General features: G+C 39.1%; 1 protein-coding gene across 1 annotated transcript; it reads right to left on the bottom strand.

The window, feature by feature from the left end:
• Positions 1 to 1,333: 1,333 nt before the first annotated feature.
• Positions 1,334 to 16,107, bottom strand: scinlb (scinderin like b). The gene is made up of 17 exons (XM_044368763.1): positions 15,973 to 16,107; positions 13,420 to 13,607; positions 11,757 to 11,911; positions 9,530 to 9,691; positions 8,640 to 8,789; positions 8,095 to 8,184; positions 7,557 to 7,689; positions 7,157 to 7,245; positions 6,718 to 6,933; positions 6,491 to 6,624; positions 6,199 to 6,289; positions 4,659 to 4,829; positions 4,377 to 4,551; positions 3,559 to 3,674; positions 3,354 to 3,431; positions 3,134 to 3,194; positions 1,334 to 2,168 (listed from the first exon to the last, which is right to left on the bottom strand). The coding sequence occupies exons 2-17, from the start codon at positions 13,598 to 13,600 to the stop codon at positions 2,008 to 2,010; spliced, it is 2,163 nt and encodes a 720-aa protein (XP_044224698.1). The 5' UTR covers positions 13,601 to 13,607; positions 15,973 to 16,107; the 3' UTR covers positions 1,334 to 2,007.
• Positions 16,108 to 19,358: the final 3,251 nt, after the last annotated feature.

The raw sequence follows: 19,358 nt of genomic DNA, 5'->3' as shown, positions 1-19,358 counted from the left end.
AGCGCTGAAGTACAGCATCAACTGTGACAGGTCCTTCATCCTCCATCTTGTGGTTCTGGTCTTGAAGAAGGACCCTGTGTCAAAATCTAGTTTCAAGACTTTAATTGTTTTATCTTATATTGTGCTCATTTGTTGGTAAGTTGTGTTTTATCGAATGGCACACAGAAAACTGAGGGCAAGGTTATTTTCATAGGGATGCAACCAATAGGTCTGACAGTTATTTTCTTAATAATAATTGATTGTTTAGCATAAAATGTCAGAAAATAGTGAAAAATGCAGATCATTACTACCTGATGCCCAAGTTAACATACTCGGATGACTTGTTTTGTCTGATCATCAGTCAAAAACCCAAAGATTAGTTGAGTATACTATCATGGCAAACAAATAATATATAATATATAACAAATATTCACATTTGTGAAGTTGGTACTAGTCCGTTTTTGGCATTTTGTATTTTTTTTAAAAATTAAACAAATAATCAATTATCAAAATTGTTACCAATTATTTTTTTGTCAATAAATTAATTGTTTAATCCTTTCAGCTCTAGAGTGTTACCATTTATACCATATTTCATGTTTGCTCTGCAGCCCCATAGGAGGTTAATCCAGCCAAGCTGAAAAGAAACCAGATTGAAACAGCTGGAATAGGATTTTTTTTTTAAATTTCATTAAATCATATTAAGAAATGAATATTAAGATACAACAGTATGTGTAGATGGATTTTTTTTTCTCACTGTATATCCTGGTTAGTGGTAAATCTTTCTCTTTAGGGTTCTTGAAAGTGGTTTTCATTACACAATACCTTTGGCAGTCTGTGGACTCCAAACTGTTGATATATGAATGTTTCAGTGACTAAAGCTACTCTGACTAAGCATACTTAGTCACATTTAGTACAGACGCACATCCTCTGAAATTAAATCATACAAATGCCATCTTTTAAGAGGTGTTGCTTAAATTGTTGGGGGTTTTTTTCAATGTCACAACATCTGTCCATTGAGTTTGTACTTATGAATAATGTAGATTTAGATTACATTCTACTCAATTGTACCATTGCAGGCAATAGACATTTTTAGGTTGTAATAGTTGCTGCTGTTTCTTCTCTAAGAAACCTGTGTGTCTGCACACCCTGAAGGACGGCACAGCTGTGAACTCTGCTTTCATGTCTTCTTCCTACTTAGACAGATGCTGTGAGCTGCAACTAGATCCCATTCTCTCTTCCCGAGAGAAAGACAGAGAGAGAGAAACTGACAGTTTCTGTATGCAGAATGGGTATTTGGGGAGGATGTGATTCTTTTACAAACCAGTCTTGAAGATGTTCAAATACGAAGCACAGGTTTGAAATTTTGGGAGTTTTATTTAAAAGCCACCTATGTGAGCATTTCAGGGTCAAGTAATAAAGAGTTGATACAACTGACATGCGTACACATCACTGTACACCTTTTAAAATTCACAAGCACAGAGTATGATAAAAAAAAAATGCAGCATGCTAGTATGTGTCCAACATTCCAGTACCAACAATAAAACACAACACATGTAGACATAGTGCAGCAATGAAGTAAACTGAAAAAAAGTCTGTGAAGACAGAGAGAAAGGGAAGCATGATGGTGTCCTCTTGACATTAATGTACTGCAATGACAGAAAGCAGAGAGAAACAGAGAATATATCCAGCTGCCTAAAATGGCTTCCTTTCCTTTTATCCAAGTTCTTATTCAAATTAGAGCCTCAGATGAAGATGTGAAGGCAACAAGCTGTTGGATGCAACAGATCAATAAACTACTTCTATCAATTAAAGATAATGTTACAAGAGGAAATCATATGAATACTGATGTGATGCATCTGCCGCACTGCAGCATGACCAAGGCATAGAAGCAGCCGTTCAACCTGATTACCGGTGATAACATTTTGGTTTTGGCACTTACGGATCGGAGATAAAGATAAACAACATGGCAATAGGAAGTGCTGGATAGGTAAGGAGTCAGAGCAGAAGAAAGAGTCTGGACTTTGGTGTTCAGAAACGGGCACGAATTCTGTCCAATGGATCTGTCTCCCACATCTTGGGGTCCCAAGCCTGGAACCAGCCAGTGAAAGTTGGAGGCTCCGCTCCCTGTTTAATGGTGGTGATGGGCAGTCCTCTACGACCAGAGGGGTCTGAGTCCACATAGTCTTTAGCTGTATGAGAAATAGATTGAGGAAAGGAAAAATAAAGAGAGAAACAGGAGACAAAATGAGACTTTGACTGACTTTGAATAAAATACATTTAAACCTGCATTTCTCTATTTTTGCCCACTTAGCTGCAAACAAAACATTGACATTTTATTGGCTGTTTACACATTCAGCAGACACAGAAGAACATAATCATTAATTTTGGCAAATGCAAATCCAATACTCACTTTCCTTATAACTAGTTTTGATCTCAATGACTCTGAGGGTACTACTGGTCAATGAGAGCAGTGAGAGTGAATCAAAAGTGGTTTTACAGCCCAGAAACTGCTGCAAGCCATAAAACCAAAACAATAAGCCCAAAGAGGCTAAAACACTCCGTAAAGCTGAGGGGAACTGTAGAATCGAGTGATAATTCTCTGTTGGTTTGTCACTATGAGTGACAACTTTCACATTACATTTTTTTCCATTGTTCCTTAAAAATATTGATTACTGCAGCTTTAAAATGTTGTAGCCGAATACTGTTTTAAACTACGGTAACAGATTAATATTGCCCCATAACTTAATTTGAATACAGGTGATTTTATGTGTAAAAACAAAACTTTGTTACTTAAAACTTTTTGTGAAGTCTTAAAGTTCCATCTGCCCTGAACACTGTTACAAACAAGAACAAAAATGACATTATTATATTTTATAAGGCTAATCTTATTAATGGTGATAGTGGATCCTTGGAGCTACAGAGAAATGTTCTCATTGTAAAGTGACTTTGTGAGTGATTCTTTCAGAACTGACAGACGATTCCCAATCACACAAAGTTTACTGTCATACTGTATGCAGGATGCCTTGATAATCCCAATTTACCTTCAATATACCCAACAGCTATGTAATGTTTTCTGGCAGCAAGTGTCTGCCTTAAGAAAGTATGATCTGAGTGGCACATGTGTTTCTCCCTTTAGGGTTTCAGTGTAACAAACCTATTTTGGGAGCTCCAGTAGTTTCCTCTGCATTTGCCTCCTTGCCAACCCAAAGGAAGATCTATAAGGAGGAAGAAGAAACATTCACAGTCAGGCAGTCTTCAATGCAGATCTTTATACAGGCCTCTATCTCATCTGTGGAATATCTCTGAAGTCTAAAAGTGATGCATTGATAATTGTTTTTCAGGCTCCATTGATGATGACAGAGAGCTCATCTTACCTGGTCCCAGGTGTCCAGGAGCATGACATCATCAGTGGCCAGGTCCGACTGAGTGAAGTCTCCTGGTACTTCTTCAACCTGAGTGCCAAAAAAAATAGTGTAACAAAGTATATTAACACAATGGTGTTGATAGATTAGACTAAATAAAATCTTCTACACATGTAAGCTACTACTAAGAAAAACAGACTTTTATTATTTCACTTACAATAAGTCTTCCAGTTTTGTTGGAGCAGCCAAACAGACGTGGGGGTTTGACCATGTTCTGCAGGCTCTTGGAGGTCTGGTAATCCTTCTTGCCGCCCAGAGCAGACCAGAACTCAGCTGGGAGGGAGGAAACACAACAGCTATTAGCCTCAAGTAGTTTGTCTCATATTTTGCGCTTTGTTTGTTTGAACAGGAAGTGAATCACGTTCAAGAGTCATAGAGGCAATCTTTGGACCAGTCAGTAACAAGATCATCCCTCAAAAATTCATCCAAACCAGACCAGGAGTGCAGCAGTCATGACTTATCAAAATCTTATAAGACAAATCAGCCAGCAGTGTAATTTGTATGAAATCTAGATCTGTAGGCATGATATCACACGAAGCAGTTAGACATGACTGTGTAGCAAGCAGGCTCTTTCAGATTTGGAAACTTTAGTACCTTCATCAGCTCAATTGGTGCATTTTTTAAATAAAATCAGAACAGTTGAGTTGCTTTATTCCTTAAAGTTATGTCAAAATTAGATCAGTGATGTCTGAGATTAAATTTATCTGTTAGTTTGTTTTAAATTGTGACTTTCTATTATTGTGTAGTCATTAGGCACATGTAAAAGTGCATCATTCCTCCATATCTGTCAAAATGACAACAGCTGTGTCTAAGATATTCTCTAAATATCACCATCGACAGATAAAGAAAAAGCCATCCTGACCAGCACCCCGCCCCAGTTTGTCTTCATAGAGGAAGTATCAGGTAACAACCTTGTTCAACAGTTGTCCTGCAGTTGATTTAGATATAGTATGTTGAACATCAGAGGACACCCACCTGGCTCCTTGCCCTCTGACACTTGGCTGGCACTGCCACCCAGGGAGCCCACCACGTGCTTGGCAGCCGCCATCTCGTCATCGCTGGCACCCACGCCCCGCCACACAAACAGGGCGCTGGGGGATTTCAGCACAAATACATCGTTGGTGTTCAGATTGGAGGCAGAAGCCTCAACCTAAGGAAACAAATGCAGATCTGTGAGAGGTGGAAATAAGGAATCTCTACACACAATGTCCTGTACTCAAGGACACACATGAACCCATATACTGGAAAACAGCTCACCTCTACAGCGCGGGTAGCACGGGAAGAGCTCTGCCGGATGTGGAAGAGGCGAGTGCTGCTGGCCTGCACCTGTCCACCTTTACGTGACGTTCCTCCGCTGTGGATGATCATGGGTTTGCCCTGGAACAGGCTCATCAGGTGGGGAGGCTCCTGGCCCTGAGTCACTCTCACCTGTGGATGATAGCTGAGTCATTAAGACACTCCACAAGAAGGTCAGTTGTAACTGTCCTAGTTTAGACGATATGTAATAGAAAAAGAAGAGAAGAATGTAACTCTAAATTATGTAGCAATTATAATTCTATAATGTTTCAATAATATATCTATTTGTTGCCGTACCAAACCATAGCATATAAAGTATTATGAAAAGTTTAACAGTAGACCGATATGAAAATTTAAAGGACTATTCCTTTTAGCTCTTGACCAAGTATGATTCTTTACATTTTTTGCTCACCATTATTGAACAAATTCTACACATTTTGATTTTTGGTTTAGCAGACTCCTGAAACTTGCTTAATGTTGCGTCACAGGGATTTGTCAATGTTACATAATCATTGCATGGTAATGCAGTGTGTTCAAATTTCTCAAACACTGTGTTTCGCAAATGATACCTGTGATGTAAAGCAGATGTGTTTTGAAGTAAATGGGCTAAAACATAAAAACTACCTAAAATACATGTATGCTACTTTAAGAAAAATGTAAAAAAAAATATATATATATACTTAAGTAAGTAAGTAAGTATAAAAATGTCTGGAACAGTTTTATGTCTTGATTATTATTATTATATTATTGTTATTGATGTTTTGACGCCTACATTGTCGCAATAGAGAGTATCAAGAATGGGATGAATGAAATGAAGCTTCACATTTCAGGAGATGATGTAGAACCACTTGTTGATCAACTCTGTTATGGTCATGAAGATACTTTAAATCCTACAGTTATCATGTGCTTTGTAAAGAAGTGCTACAATAGCAGGTTGGGATCAAAATGAAAATTAAAGGAACATCGCCCTCTGCTGGTTATCCTGGGTTCTTGTTTTTTTTCATGACAAGAGTGAAGTTACTATTGAGATAATAAGTGTTGGTCAGTTGTACTAAATCCTCCATAATAATTAGGAGTTAATAGATCTGAGTATCATTTTTTATTAATTCTGTCAGCTAAGAGCTAATTGCTTAGACGGTAAGTTTATATGTTGTTCTTCTGTAAAAGTTTCAAGTTTGGTTCTCCATTTTGACAACTTAGCTGCAACTTCTTACCCCACCTCCACAATCTTCTTCTCATATTCAGAGAGAACAACTCATGCAACTGTTGCTTGAAAAAACAAAGCCCCTTCTTATGACTTTTAATATAAATTTATCATTATTATTATTCCATTTAAACTCTTTAGTCACAGTCATTTATGGTGTTTAATTGGCCAATTAACCAGATTTTTACACTTAAGAAATCAGTGTGCTTTGTACAGCTCAGAGACCATTATAGGATTGTACAGACTTGGAACCTGTTTTTAAACATGAATGACAGTAAAGCTGTGTCATGCTCTAACCTGAACTGGGGATCCTCCCATTGAGTCATCCAACTTTACTGTGAGGAATGCTGAAGCTGCCAGTTCATCCTGCGTGCACTTCAGCCCCTGCCTGACAAAGTCACACACACAAACACACATAGTCTTAATGGTTTTCCTAGAATCAGGTAATCAAGTTTACAGTATGTGGTCTACGTGTGGCAGCTCGTTCTACCACAGCTTTTGATTCGTACTCTCATGCAGTAATAACACCGTGCATGTTTGTATGTTTGTATGCATATTTACAGCCCCACCCACACAGACACATACTCACCAGGTGTATATAATGTGTTGCTCCCGGCCTCCCAGTCTGTAGCTGTAGAGGATGAGGTAACAGTCTCCGCCGTAGAACTGACCGTAGGAGGAGGGATCCACAGGCACCTTTTCGCCATTCTCCACACGCCAGATCTAAAACCCAAACCCACAGCTGTTTTACTGTACACAACTCACCAACTACACTGCTTTATCAAGGCCTTTCTTCACTATTTAGCACACTCTTACCTGAACCTTGCCCTTGCCATCGTCCACCATGCCGTGCTGAGCTGCCATGGCTATGTTAGAGTGCAGGGTGGAGGCATCGAAGGGCACCTGTTTCACTTTGGCAATGCGGCCAATGCTGTAGGCCTTACTGGGGCCAGTACTCTCGTCCTTGTCCCTCCAGTCACTGAAGAATTGCTTAAACAGGGTCGTCTCTGCTCCTGCAGGAAGCACTTGGATCTGCAAGCGAGACAAGCCAGAGAGAGATTATAGCCTGAGTTTAATTATCCGCATCTTCCTCTTCAAGTGTGGAATCGTATATGTGATTTATTGGCCTCAACAGTTTTTATATACATTTTATGACAGAGGAAAATTCCCACAAATCATAATAATTATGTGAGTGGAAGCGAATGCAAGACATTCATCTTTTCTGTCAGAGTGATAATGTACGTGACGGCTTTACCTGCGTCCTTTTGGAGTATCCCTTGTCTTTGATGAACTGCTGACCTGCTGACATGGCTGCTTTGCGCTCTGACATGTTGGCTTTGGGACCTGGTTGGAGTCAAAGAAGGATGACATGATGAGAAGGCCATCATTCTCAAAATGTGTTTTGACTATCCTTTGTGCTACTTTGAGAATATGTAAACTAAATCCTACCAACAACCATCAGAGAGTTTTACAAAATTTAGAGTGACTCAACAGCTGATTTCATGAATTTAGCATGCAGTGTGCACTATTTTTTTCTAACTTGCTTTTCCCAATATGTGCAAAGAAACAGTGGAGTGGAAAGCTGAAAAATAATATTAGGAGTTTATTTAGAACCATTTTCTGCTGTGTTATGGAAACTGTAACCCTGTTGGCACCTTTCCACACAAAGATGTTATTGTCCACCCCGTTGTCCAGAATGTAACACTCCTCAGGAGACAACATGGCCTGTTTGAAGGGACTGGATGGAGCCACGGATGACACCTTCATCGAACCAGATGCATCAGAGATCTGCAGAGTAGAGTGATATCATCAGCTGCCAGATCAATTTTCAAATTTCGGATACGTCAGGATGTGTTTGTTCACTGTCCTTAAAACTACTTTCATTGTTACAATATTAAAATTCTACTTATAATTGCAGAATGTAATGGTGTAGACTTTATCATATGAACTACATTCAAGGACTCACAGTATGTGAAACATGCATCATCTTGACATTTTCTCTATTACAAGCATGATTTATAGCTTGGTTTTAGAAAATTATTTTCAGTAGTTCATATATGGGGACTAGATCCAGGCTTTAATGTTGAATTTTTGGTTTTCAGAATAATTTGAAATCTTATTTTTCAAGTCAAAGCCACAGACACACTATATACTGTACAGTATATTGAGTTGAATTCAGCTTGTGTTACTCACCATGTAGAGGGCACCCTTCTTCCTGTTGGATGTGTCCACCTTGTCATCATCAGGAGTACTAGGGGCAATGGTGGATTTGGGCCCCAGAGCCTACACAAAAACCAGACCAATGACTCACTGTGCTCCTTTCTTTATTAATTATCACTTGTACACAAAATGCACACAGATACCCACATAGTAACCTTGATAGCAATTTGTTTTTTAGACTCTGTGTTTTACAGTTTTTCTCAGATTAAAAAAAAGATTCAAAATATATTCCGTAAACCAACCCCCTCCCCTCTCTCTCATTAGGCCTCTTTGGACTTAACCCTCCTCGCTTGTTGTAAAGGAAGTGTTTACAATGCCGCCTTGGCACAGAGTTGGCACATGATCAGCACATTACAAAGGAAAGCATTGTGTCTACTCATTCCCACGCCAACTAACTCGGCTGTGAAAATGCGTCAACGGCACTTATAGCTTCTGAGCACAAGAGATCACCTTTGAGGTGGCTGAGATCCACCAGGAGAGGGAGAGAAAATGGAGGAATGTATGTGTGTGTGTGTCACCTCTATGATTGCTGCCGGCTCCTCCCCCTCTTCCACCATGTGCAGCTTAGCTCTTCCGTTCCTCTCATTATCTCTGATGTCAATGGCGACTGAAGAGGCCTTCAGCCTCTCGAAGCGGTTGCACTCACTGCCACACCACTGGTAGACGTCCTACAGGAGAGGAAAGGAAGGAAAAGAATATTGAGAAGTTGGAAACCTTAATTATTTCACAGTAAACATACTTATCACAGTGCAGAGCTATGCCATTATTATTACAACAGATATAGTAATTATTAGTCACCCAGTCGGAAGCATATGCACAGATACACACTCTTGTACTCTTGTTACTCGTGTAACTAAATACATTTACTCAAGTATTGCACAAATAGTACACATTTTAGATACTTGTACTTTACTTGAATATTTCATGTGATGTCACTTTATACTACCACTGCGTTAAAATTAAGAGTGAAATATTGTTTAGACTCCACTACATTTATCTGACAGCTTTAGTTACAAATAACTTTTCAGATAAAGATTTGGCATCATAAAACATATGATGAACTTATAAAATACTCTGTTGCTGCTGCTGTTACATTGTAACAGATTAAACTACCTAACAGTATAGAACATAAATTAAAATTAGCTCCACCAACTAAAACAGTTTAAATGCAATGCATCAGTAATAATAAATTATTCATATATAATAGTATAGCCCTCATAGTGGCCATTTTCCTTCCTAACAGAGTACTTAAATTTTGATTTGATTTGATTGATTTGATGAAGTTATGTTTTCAAGGCTAGAATTTTACTTGTGATGATGTATAATTACAGTATTGCTACTTTTACATAAGTAAAGGACCTGAGTTCTTCCTCCATCACTGACACACAAACAGATCAAACCCGCTCACCTTTCCCAGGTCAACAATAAAGCAGTCTCCCTTGTTGAAGCTGGCCCAGGACATGTCCACCTCTGTGGCTCTGATGGCCCGCCGACCCTTGATGTGAAGCAGACGCTTCACATTCATGTCATTGGTCACCACATGCTGAAAACCTGAGGCCACACCCCCTTTCTGCGACAAAAAACAATGATTTTTGTGAGGTTATGTTCGGGTACAACTAGCTGAAAATGAATATGTACATGAGCACAATTAAGGCAAGAAATAGCTCCTAAATTTACATCATATACACTTATCATATTTAGTTTACAGCTTCTGCATGGTGCCAAGATAAACAGAGTCACAAATGCATGAGTAAGAGATTTGAGGTAGGATGTGTGGAGTCAGATGATTTCATGACAAAAGGAGCTCAAAACTTGCTGCACAGTGAAAGTGAAATGAGTTTTACACAACACTGTAAAACCTCAAAGTACAAAAGGCCGTAAATTCTACTGCCAAATAATGAGAGTAACTTACGTACTATAAATCATAGCTAACACTACCAATAAACCTTAATAAACCCCTTATCAAATGGGAGAGAATATAACTAACATGATGCCGCCTGCTCCTGGACAGAAGGAGGATCATGTTCTGTGCAACAGTGTTGTACCTTGGAGGCAGGATTGTCTCGTAATGTGCCGTCCTTGGTGAAGCCATTAAACAAAACAGGTATTTACAAGACATGCAAATGAACAACAGACAAACACACTTTCTGCTGGAGGAAAGTAAAGTGGATGAACCTTTCAATGTAAAGAAACTAAAGCAAACTTTAACCTCTTTCGGTGCATGAGAACAAAAAGAAAAGGGGACTTCCTTGTTCTTTAATTGTCCTTTGAGGGCTTGGCAGTTTCCCCTCAAAGGCGCAGTCGTGTTAGCTTCTGGGGGAATGGCTATTTTGGCCTCAAAATGAAAACCACATTCATGCTGCTCGTCTTTGTGCCTTTCTCGAGAGAGAGGCAATAAAATTTTCCATGGCAACAATGCAGGCACTGTTTATTCTAATGGAAGGATTGTTTCCTAACAGTGGAGTTACCAAAACTATGAGGAGATAATGAGTTTTAGTTCTGTCTCTCGCTCCGTTACTGAAGAACATTATGTGATTTTGTGTGTGGAAGTGAAGTTCCTGCACATATGCAGAGCAGAGTTTCCACTCTCTGACTTTGCAAACCTAGTAAACAAGTATTTGGGCTAATTACATCCAACCCAAGCCAGGAAGGAGTTTGGATGGTTTTTTTATGGCAATGAAAAACAGATGGGTGGTAAGAAGAAAAAAAAAGTGGCCTAGTTTGTGTCTTTCAAAATGTCTTCCTTTGAACAGGCCGGTTATCTTGGTTGCAGTCAGTCAGACACACCCTGTGATGTAAGAAGCAAAAGAGGGATCTTGTGTTTCCTCTGAACTTCAGACCCATCGACTAAACTGCGTGGCAGAGTTCATGTAGGGCTGACAATCATTAAACCCAGTGGACAGTGTATATTTAGGTCAAAGACAAATTATGAGTCACCTTGACTCTCATTGTTTCGGTTCCTCTATTCACTACATTCTGTGGTGCACATTTATGAGCGGCACGCTGAGAACATGAAAAGAAGGCATTGTTTTAAAGATCATTGTCCAGGTCTGTTCCTTATTCATACAGTCATTCATATGGAGCTAACCTTTTAGAGCTAACCATGTTAGTGGCTCTAGGGTTGGCAGTGTTGGTCTGTCCATTTACTGCTTTGGTCCAGACTGAAATGTCTCTTCAGCCTCAGGAGTACTTTGTGTTTAGTGTTAATTAGAAACTACGATGGCAAACATTATACTTGTTAAATGTCAACACTGTGAATCATTGACTGTATATAAACTGTGAACCCTTAAACCAAGCAATGTTGACTTGCAACCCCTCGTCATATGGTGCATATCTATGAATTATTAGCAGTCCATGATTTTTCCTTCACAAACCGTTTCATTTGAATAATTTGTAAAGGCCAGAAGAGATAAAACTATACAATATTTCAAAAGGAAAAAGCAAAAATTAGAGAAAAGTAAACCAAATTTTGTGTAGCAGAAATGAACTTTTTCTTACTCCTTACCATAGTTTTAATCTCATGACATCTTAGATCACTTACACGCCTTGTGGGGGTCCAAAACTACTAGAATACCTTTCATTCAGTTACTGACAGCACCCACCCACAGCTGTCCCTGCTGTACTGTGAAGCTCACCTGGTACTTGATGCCTGACTTGAAGTACCCCAGAAAGGTGTTGGATTCAGAGTTCTGCACCTCCCTGTACTGCACCGGCCCACCACCCAGGAAGTCATCCAGCTGTGTGGCAAAGATGGCTGAGGCACCACTCTCATCCTGTGAACACTCATCGCCTGGAAGAGGAAGTCATTTGTACTCTTTTCACATCTTTCCAACAAAGTCCTTTAATAGCATCACATTGCTCAAAGATCAAGTTTCTCTAAAAGCATCATGTTACTTTACATTAGCAGAGAAACTTGTAGCATGCAAGTCTCTGCAGCGACCTTAGGAGACCTCTCAGTCAGGCACGGAGGCTTTGAATCACATTGACCACATCTGCAGCGGAGCCGCTTTGTATCCTGCTATTACTGCCAGATGGCACACAACATGTATAAAACTATTCCAAAATTTCACATGACTAACATTGATCCCAGACAGTGGGATTAATTATTTTCTTGTGTTAATTCTGCTGCAACATCTAACAGATGGTTACACTGGCAGCAGAGGACTAAAAGGCCCGTCTGCCTGCTGACGGTAGAGGAGGCCTGGCAGGAAACAGCACCAACATGTAGGGACCAGTGCCTGCTTCTCGTGGCCTACAGGGGTATTCGAGATGTGAGTCATGCAGCAGACTCGTTTAGGTTTTTATTATGTAACTAATAATTAAACAAGCATGAGAAAAACCTTGAGTGTAAGATTAAGAATTGCATGTCATAGTCTGTTCTGCACAGTCCTGGCCTATCATCAAAGCAGACACCACAGAGAGGGAACTGTGTGTGTTTGCAGAGAGGAATTTCACAAACTGCTGTAACTTTTAGAGTAGAACATTTCGGAGACTCATACAGGAGAGAATGTTTCAGCACCGATGTCTGCTGCTTCATCTGATCTATAGTCACTCAAAAACCACAGCGATAGCTGTTAACCATATGAGGAAGTTTGAGATGCTCTCTAAGTCACATAATACCTGAAGTGACATTAGTGCATCTGCCTGGGGTTTGTGCGAAAGTATTTAAATGCAGGAATGTTTACTGTCGTGCACAGACAGTCTGTGAGTCAACTTTTGAGGACATTAACTTTTTAAAATGTATGAAATGTTTTACTTAAGTTTGTCTTACTTTAAAAAGTAACCAATTAAATACAGTTACTCTTTCATAAGCATTATTTAGAGCACCTTAAGTCACTTCAAGATTCAATACTTTATTGCCGTTTAAATTATAGAAATTTACTTGGGTGAGCTCACATAAAACAAACCTCAGAGTATCACATAAACACTCTATTCATAACAATGTGGTGGAAACATAAAATGACAATTGTAAAACAATAAAACCATAAAATAAAATAACAGAGTAGTACATTAAAAGTGATATCATCCCTATGGGAACATGCTAAAGCAAAATGGCTTCTGATACTTAATGTGTTGTAGATTATTTTTTGAAAAAATGCAATGAAAGACTGTTCCTGTTTCGAAAACAATATGACCATGTCCTTTTTTAAGCAAGATTTGCACAAGATTTCAAATAACTAAAAATAGCAAAGAAAAAGTAATAAGAAGCTAAAACTGTATTATTAGAATGTGTTAAATTGCTGGTTATTAAAAAGCATAATCTGACACTGATGAGAACATTGTGTACCCTCGTCTTACCGAGCCACATGTGTATGTTGTATGAAGGGGCTGAGGTGGTGAAGAGCAGCAGGTAGGCATCTCCGGTGTAGAAGCTGCCATGCAGGGCCTTAGGAACTGGCTTCAGGTCCAGGTTCTCAATACGCCACACCTGCAGTCCCGGCTCCTTCCCTGCACCCACAAACTCCTTATGGGAAACCATGATGGCTCTGAGAGAGAAGAACAGATGGCAGGAAACGAGAGGAAGGAACGAGGAGGGGAGAGCAATATGGAGATGCAGACAGAGAAAGACAAGGAGTGATTTTAATGTTTTTGCAATGCAAAGTTTTTCTGCAAAATCCTAAAGTCACAGAGGACGAGAGAGATGCATTGAACAGGATATGCAAATATAATGGTGATGTTTTTTTGAGCTGACGTACTTAACAGGACATGCTTTGGTAGAGTTGTGGGAAACAGCCCACAGTGGTTATAAATACATGTTATCTTGAAATGAGGCCTCTGTCTATATTTGGGCTTTGAGTGTAAAGTGTAAACCAGATAAACTAGTTCTTAAACCTGTTATTTGACATCTACTGCTGCCGCTGTCAAATATGTTAATTGCTAAGATGCAGTAGCCATTGGAGGGGTTTTCTTACATAAATTGTATCATTAATCATTGATTGACATTTATGACAGTGTAAAAGCCATCTTTCTTTTTTTAAGTACAGATTGAGAAAATTCCCTATAGCAGTAAAACCCTTTAAAAACACTGTGGAATTTCTTATTAATGCATCACCAAAAACAAAGCAGATTTTTATGAAAAGTGTGGAGATCATATTTGAAGTTGCCTTGAGCCTTAGTCTGTCGGATCGTGTTCATGTTGAACTCCAAAGAACAATTTATAAATTGTCACACAGGTGTTTGAAAGTGAGAAAACACTCAACCTAATTTAACCTTAGCTAACCTTACTGTTCTAGCTTAACCTAAACCTGATCTCACTTCTGAAAATAAAGCCGATAAAACCTGTAACACCGTTTTTAATAACTGAAAGCAGACTGATACAGGAAGCTTGTACTGTGTGTATTTAATCAGTTAATAACACTTCTGCAAACAACTGAGAGGACAATTGTATCAGTATCAAAACAACTCAACGTGCATGACATACATTTTTTAAACTACCTGTTTTGTTTTTTTCATTGCTGATATGGAGTGAACACAAAACTTATCTTATTACTACTGTATGCGCTCGACTGCAGACTGCTCCAATAAATTAATCCCCTGAAATAACTGTGGCACATTCCAGTATAATTCCTCAGCATCACTGACGCAGAGGAAGTTCACTCTAAAAAAAATAAACTTAAAATTGTGATGAGAGTGAGCCTTTGAACCACCAAGGTTGCAAGATTATGCAGATTACTGTTTTCCCCGATTACACAAGAACCAGATTACAAGTCAGTGTGGCACTGGGATTATTGCTGCAGTGAGAGCTGATGTTGACTGTGATGACACAACACTGTTAATGTCCATACACAGGGTATAAACTCCATACTATACATCTATGATCCACACACTGCAACCACATCTTGCTGCTCGATGTGCATGACGTATTGTTTGCAGTTCGATATCAAACATCACACTGATTAATAAAAACCTGCAAACCACACCAACCGGAGATAATCTAAACAATCACCTATCATTTCCATCGCCTGAAGGAGTAATATTATTGTGGAGTTTGTTCAGCTGTGTGTTTAATGAGCAGCCTGCAGCTCAGGTTTCAGGGCAGAAAAACACCCAGACTGGCTTCCTGTAACAGTCTGATCAATAAGTGCTGCATCATGGACAAACCTTCAGTCCACTTACATTAATGAACAAGTGCTGTCTAGAGACCAGAGTTAATAACAGTGATGTGACATAATGCTGCAGGTCTGCTGGGAAGAGCATCTCTAATGACTTCATCTCATCTGCAGCTCTGCTTTTCCTCTGCTGAATAATCAACAACATGTCCGTTTATTTATTTATTTATTTGGGGGAAAACATCTGTAAAGAATAAGAGAATTATTGCTTTCATTCATTTTGCTTTCACATTTTGGACAACTCCAATTTTTTTCTTTCTTTGTTTCTTTCTTTCTTTCTTTCTTTTTTTTTTTTTTTTTTTTTTTAATTACATAACATCCAAACAGTCACTTCCTGCACTTCTAAATGGCTCTTCGCTCTCAAGGTATAACTTTGCATTTACCTCATGACAAGCAATGCAATTTGCCACTAAAACTAATCCAAACGCGTCTTCTAATTGCTACTTATTGCCGTCCTTTCACTGGCAGCTGTGGAAAAACGCTGTTGCTGAGGGAAGCGAATACAGCTCTCAACATCTGGAATTACAATCACCTCAAGCATTACAATTATTACCTGAATCCGCTACACAAGAGCAAAAATAAACACAGCGATCACCAACATAGTTCACAATACGAGTTGTGCAGCCTTTATTAAATAATAAATCCTGCACGATTTATAAGCTCGTCAGATATACCGCCTGTGCCAAAGTCCAAAAAAAGTGGCACAGCGTGAACGCACGACTACTAAAAGAAGTGAACTCACAGTTTGCAAGATGAATCACACAGGAGAGAGGAGCAGAACCGCTGATGGAGGCTGTCGATGCGGGAGTGAGCCGAGATCAGGTCGTCTTTATGTTTTAATGTGTTTTGGAGGAGGAAGAGGAGGAGGAGGAGGAAGAAGAAGAAGAGGAGGAGGAGGAGAAGGAGGAGTGTGTGGTCGATCTGAGAAGAGGAACCCTGATTGGTCGATAGTGGCGACAACGATAAAGATGCTTCTGTGAACCAAGGGGGTTTTCTTCTCAGATGCAGTTGAATGTGTTTGTCATAATTGAGGCTCTCATCTGGTTTTCAAGCGTGTGGCTTCTTGAGCTTGGCGAGCTTGACTCCGTTCTCCATGTTGTTTGCAAAGGGCTCAGATGAAGAGGAACAAAGTTCAAGAAGTTATGCTTTCTTCATGAAGCTGAATCAACAGCGTATCTGTTTGCTGTAAGGAATCCCGGGATTAAAACTGAGGAAAAAGGTGCCTCCCTTTGATTTCCTGCAGAGCCAAGCCAACATAATTATTATGAAAAACTATAAGAAACAGTGGCACTGGCTGCATAGAAAACTGATTAATTAGTTTTGGGGTTGACCCAGCTGACATATATGTTTGGATTTTAAAGAGGATTTCAGTTTTAGATCACTGCACAGCTTCAAAAAACATGTCTGCAGACATTAGATACAACAAATACCAGTAAGAGAGGAAGTGAAAATCTTGACTCTGATGAGCACGATATCATTAAACCCAGACCAGGCACATAATTTACTCCAGATCTGCCCTTTGTTACCACTCTGCGCAGAACCTGCTGCACCGCCCAGTAAATCCCAATTCAAACCTGAAGGCATGCTCGTACTGGTCACACCCAGCCTCTACCTCTTCCTGCAGAAGGCTGTGGAGCAGACGTGTGTGTTTATCCATGAGTGTTATGCACACAAGGATGACAATGTGTATATATCCTGCAGAAGTAAAACCATATACAGGCGCGGACTTGAAAGCCACTCTGAAATGCCGCGGCAGGTGATTAAATGTAATTAAAGCAGGTTATTAAATATACTTATTTGAAAAGGACATCTGGTTTGCCTGTCAGTGAATTTTCCAACTAAACAGGAACCGTCTTGCAATTCAGCTGAATTCATGAGTTGTTTTTTTTCTGAGAATTTAGCCGTGTGAAGAAAATCCTCCTCCTCTGCTACGTGATGAAGAACAGAATTTCAAACCTTCTTCTGCCCACTTCTGCTTTTATCAGATGGATGCAGGATCTAGGATGAGGAAACACATTAGCAGCAAAACAACATGTTGCTGCTGATGCTGATGAAAGTATTTGTGGATTTCACCGCTTGGAAGGAAGTAGGATTGGGTGGTAAACTGTTCTCACACATCATTTCATCATGTTTTGCGGAACATTGTAATCTAAAACTTTCCTAAAGTTATTGTTGGCCTGTATGTGGCATCAGTTTGTCCATAATGCAAGTTAAAGCAGCTTGTAATCATCAGTGTAAAGGTCCCAGTGTTTGTGATTCATTAAATATGGAAGACTTCAACACCTGGTCAAGTGATCACACACCACAACATCAAACAACCAAAACAAAACATGTGACATTCGTGTCTCCTCATTTGTCTGATGTTAGTTGATGTGTGTGTATGCCACAGTAGCTCGCTTCAAGTAAAATTACATTCAAATCAGATTTGACTAGATGAGCTGAACAGAGCAGTAAAAGGAGGAAACATCTGTGCCATCGTCTTTGTGGCTTTCATCCCCTGGGATCAACGGTTTCCTCCATCCATTTTCTGCATATAAAGTTATTGTTTTTTTATAATATTTATTTATCTCCTATTATGTCACAAGTGAGGAGGCTGCTTCACCCCTCTGAACTCATTTGTTTATCTGTGGGCACTGGGAGCTCACTGGTGCCAGACTGGGGGTCTTTATCATTCAACAGGAAGTAACATGCAGGCTGAATGGCTGTCCTGAGCCCCATTGTGGCCCACACTGACAGCTGACTGATGCACATCCTCAGCGACAATACAACCAACCTAAAATGGATTAGAGTCTTATCATCAGAGGCTTATACTGTGAGAAGTGATGCCACCAAAATATATTAAGGGAAGAGAAATGAAGCAGAAACGTTCCCCCAGTGAACAATCAGGATGTGAAGGCAATATAAATTAACAAACAATAAATTGAAGTTTGCCTGGAGAAGCCCTGTGGGGTTGTTTACAGGATGTTACAACATTATAACAAACTTTAAGTATAACTGAAGACATTTTGAGAAATACACATATTTGCTTTCCTCTTAAGAGTTAGATAACAATTTTATGTCTCTGTGTTCACTATGAAACTGGAGCCAGTTTGTTCCAGTTAGCTGAGCACCAAGACTGGAAATGGGACAACAGCTAGCCTGGCTCTTTCCAAAGTAGGACTGGGCGATATATCGATATTATATTGATATTGTGATATGAGAGTATATATCGTCTTAGATTTTGAATATCGTAATATCATGATATGGCATAAGTTTTGTCTTTTCCTGGTTTTAAAGGCTGCATTACAGTAAGGTGATGTAACTTTCTGAACTTACCAGACTATTCTAGCAGTTCTAGTATTTGCCTTTACCCACTTAGTCATTATGTCCACATTACTGATTATTATTTATCAAAAAGTTTTAATATTTTGTGAAAGCACCAATAATCATCCCTACAATATTGTCGCAATATCAATATCAAGGTATTGGGTAAAAAATATTGTGATATTTGATTTTGTTCATATCGCCCAGCCCTAGTCCAAAGGTAACAAAATCCTCATACCAGCACCTCTAAAGTTCACTAACTAACATGTTAGAAGAATTTTGTTACCTTTAGAAAGAGCCGCTTTCTCTGTTTCCTCCTGTTTCCAGTCTTTATGCTGAGCTAAATTAAGCTAAGCTAACAGTTAGCAATCTTTTCTCTAACTCTTCGTAAGAAAGTGAATTTACCCAAAATGTTGGAATCAAATTCTGACCTGTTGCACATGGAGCAGCAAAATGACTAGTACTTCAGATTTAAAGTATTCATTAGAAAACTAGGGTTCACTACCTAACCTCAATACTTTTTTGGAAGTGACACAAATGTGTCCGTAGCATCGAATATCAAAAACAGTTATAATACTTACAATATCTGTTCAGATTCATAAACTTGTTTACTTTGATTTGATATCCTGATTTAAATTTTTAAAATTGCTCATTTCAGACTGAAGGGCAAAGGTCTTTATTCAAGTTTTTCTTCTTTTGTTAAATTGTCAAGTCAAGTCAATTTTATCTGTACAGCCAAATATCACAAATCACAAATTTGCCTCAGGGGGCTTTTGAATGAAAAGAAGAAAGGTTTGTAGTAAATGAGGTATTTAAAAAAAGTTT

This window comes from Thunnus albacares, chromosome 12 (assembly GCF_914725855.1).
Source record: "Thunnus albacares chromosome 12, fThuAlb1.1, whole genome shotgun sequence".
NCBI lineage: Eukaryota > Metazoa > Chordata > Actinopteri > Scombriformes > Scombridae > Thunnus > Thunnus albacares.
The sequence above is the reverse complement of the archived record's forward strand: the minus strand, read 5'-3'. Positions and strand labels throughout refer to the sequence as shown.